Source organism: Frankliniella occidentalis, unplaced genomic scaffold (assembly GCF_000697945.3).
Source record: "Frankliniella occidentalis isolate FOCC.00 unplaced genomic scaffold, Focc_3.1 Scaffold356, whole genome shotgun sequence".
Classification (NCBI taxonomy): Eukaryota; Metazoa; Arthropoda; class Insecta; order Thysanoptera; family Thripidae; genus Frankliniella; species Frankliniella occidentalis.
In genome coordinates, this window is record NW_026267479.1 from 77775 (window position 1) to 78297 (window position 523).

Sequence of the window (523 nt, forward strand, 5' to 3'; positions counted from 1 at the left end):
GAACGCCAATGCATTCAAGACGATCTTATTTACCGTGCAGGACATTGTTTTCACCGTGTGAGAGAAATCTTCCTTTCCCCGGCTTCTCATTTTTGTTCAAGCTGACCCTGATGTATTGAGAATTCGTACGCCGATCCGAAATCCCCTAAAGCCTATACCTGTGTGGCGCGGCGACCTGACTCGGCAGCCACCATGACATGGACTTCGGACTCGTGCGACAGGCCGCAGTCACGCAGGGAGCGGATGTCGGACAAGGGCTGCTCGCCATGGTAAAAGACACGTAAGCGTCCTGCAGAGGCGACGTTGAGCTGCAACACAGTTAAGAGTACCGGGCTTAGAGTCGCTGTTTAAAAGTTCATTTTTTTTCTGTAAAGTAACGATGTCTTTTTGTAAATCATGTTTACAAATGGCATTGTAAAGCTACGACTCCCAAATGTTAAAACTTAACGATACATTTTAAAATTATTTAGTAGTAGTAGTAGGTAGTAGTAAGTAGTAGTAGTAGTAGTAGTAGTAGTAGTAG

The 523-nt window shown here is 44.9% G+C and overlaps 1 protein-coding gene across 1 annotated transcript in view; it reads right to left on the reverse strand.

Moving 5' to 3' along the window:
* Positions 1–413, reverse strand: part of LOC113214253 (uncharacterized) — a 23764-nt gene extending 23351 nt beyond the window's left edge. Inside the window, exons 1-2 of the mRNA XM_052274223.1 lie at positions 405–413; positions 159–308 (exon numbers count right to left, since the gene is read on the reverse strand). Of these exons, the coding sequence (XP_052130183.1) occupies positions 159–308; positions 405–413 (159 nt within the window). The remainder of the gene's footprint in view (positions 1–158; positions 309–404) is intronic.
* Between the last annotated feature and the right edge of the window lie 110 nt (positions 414–523).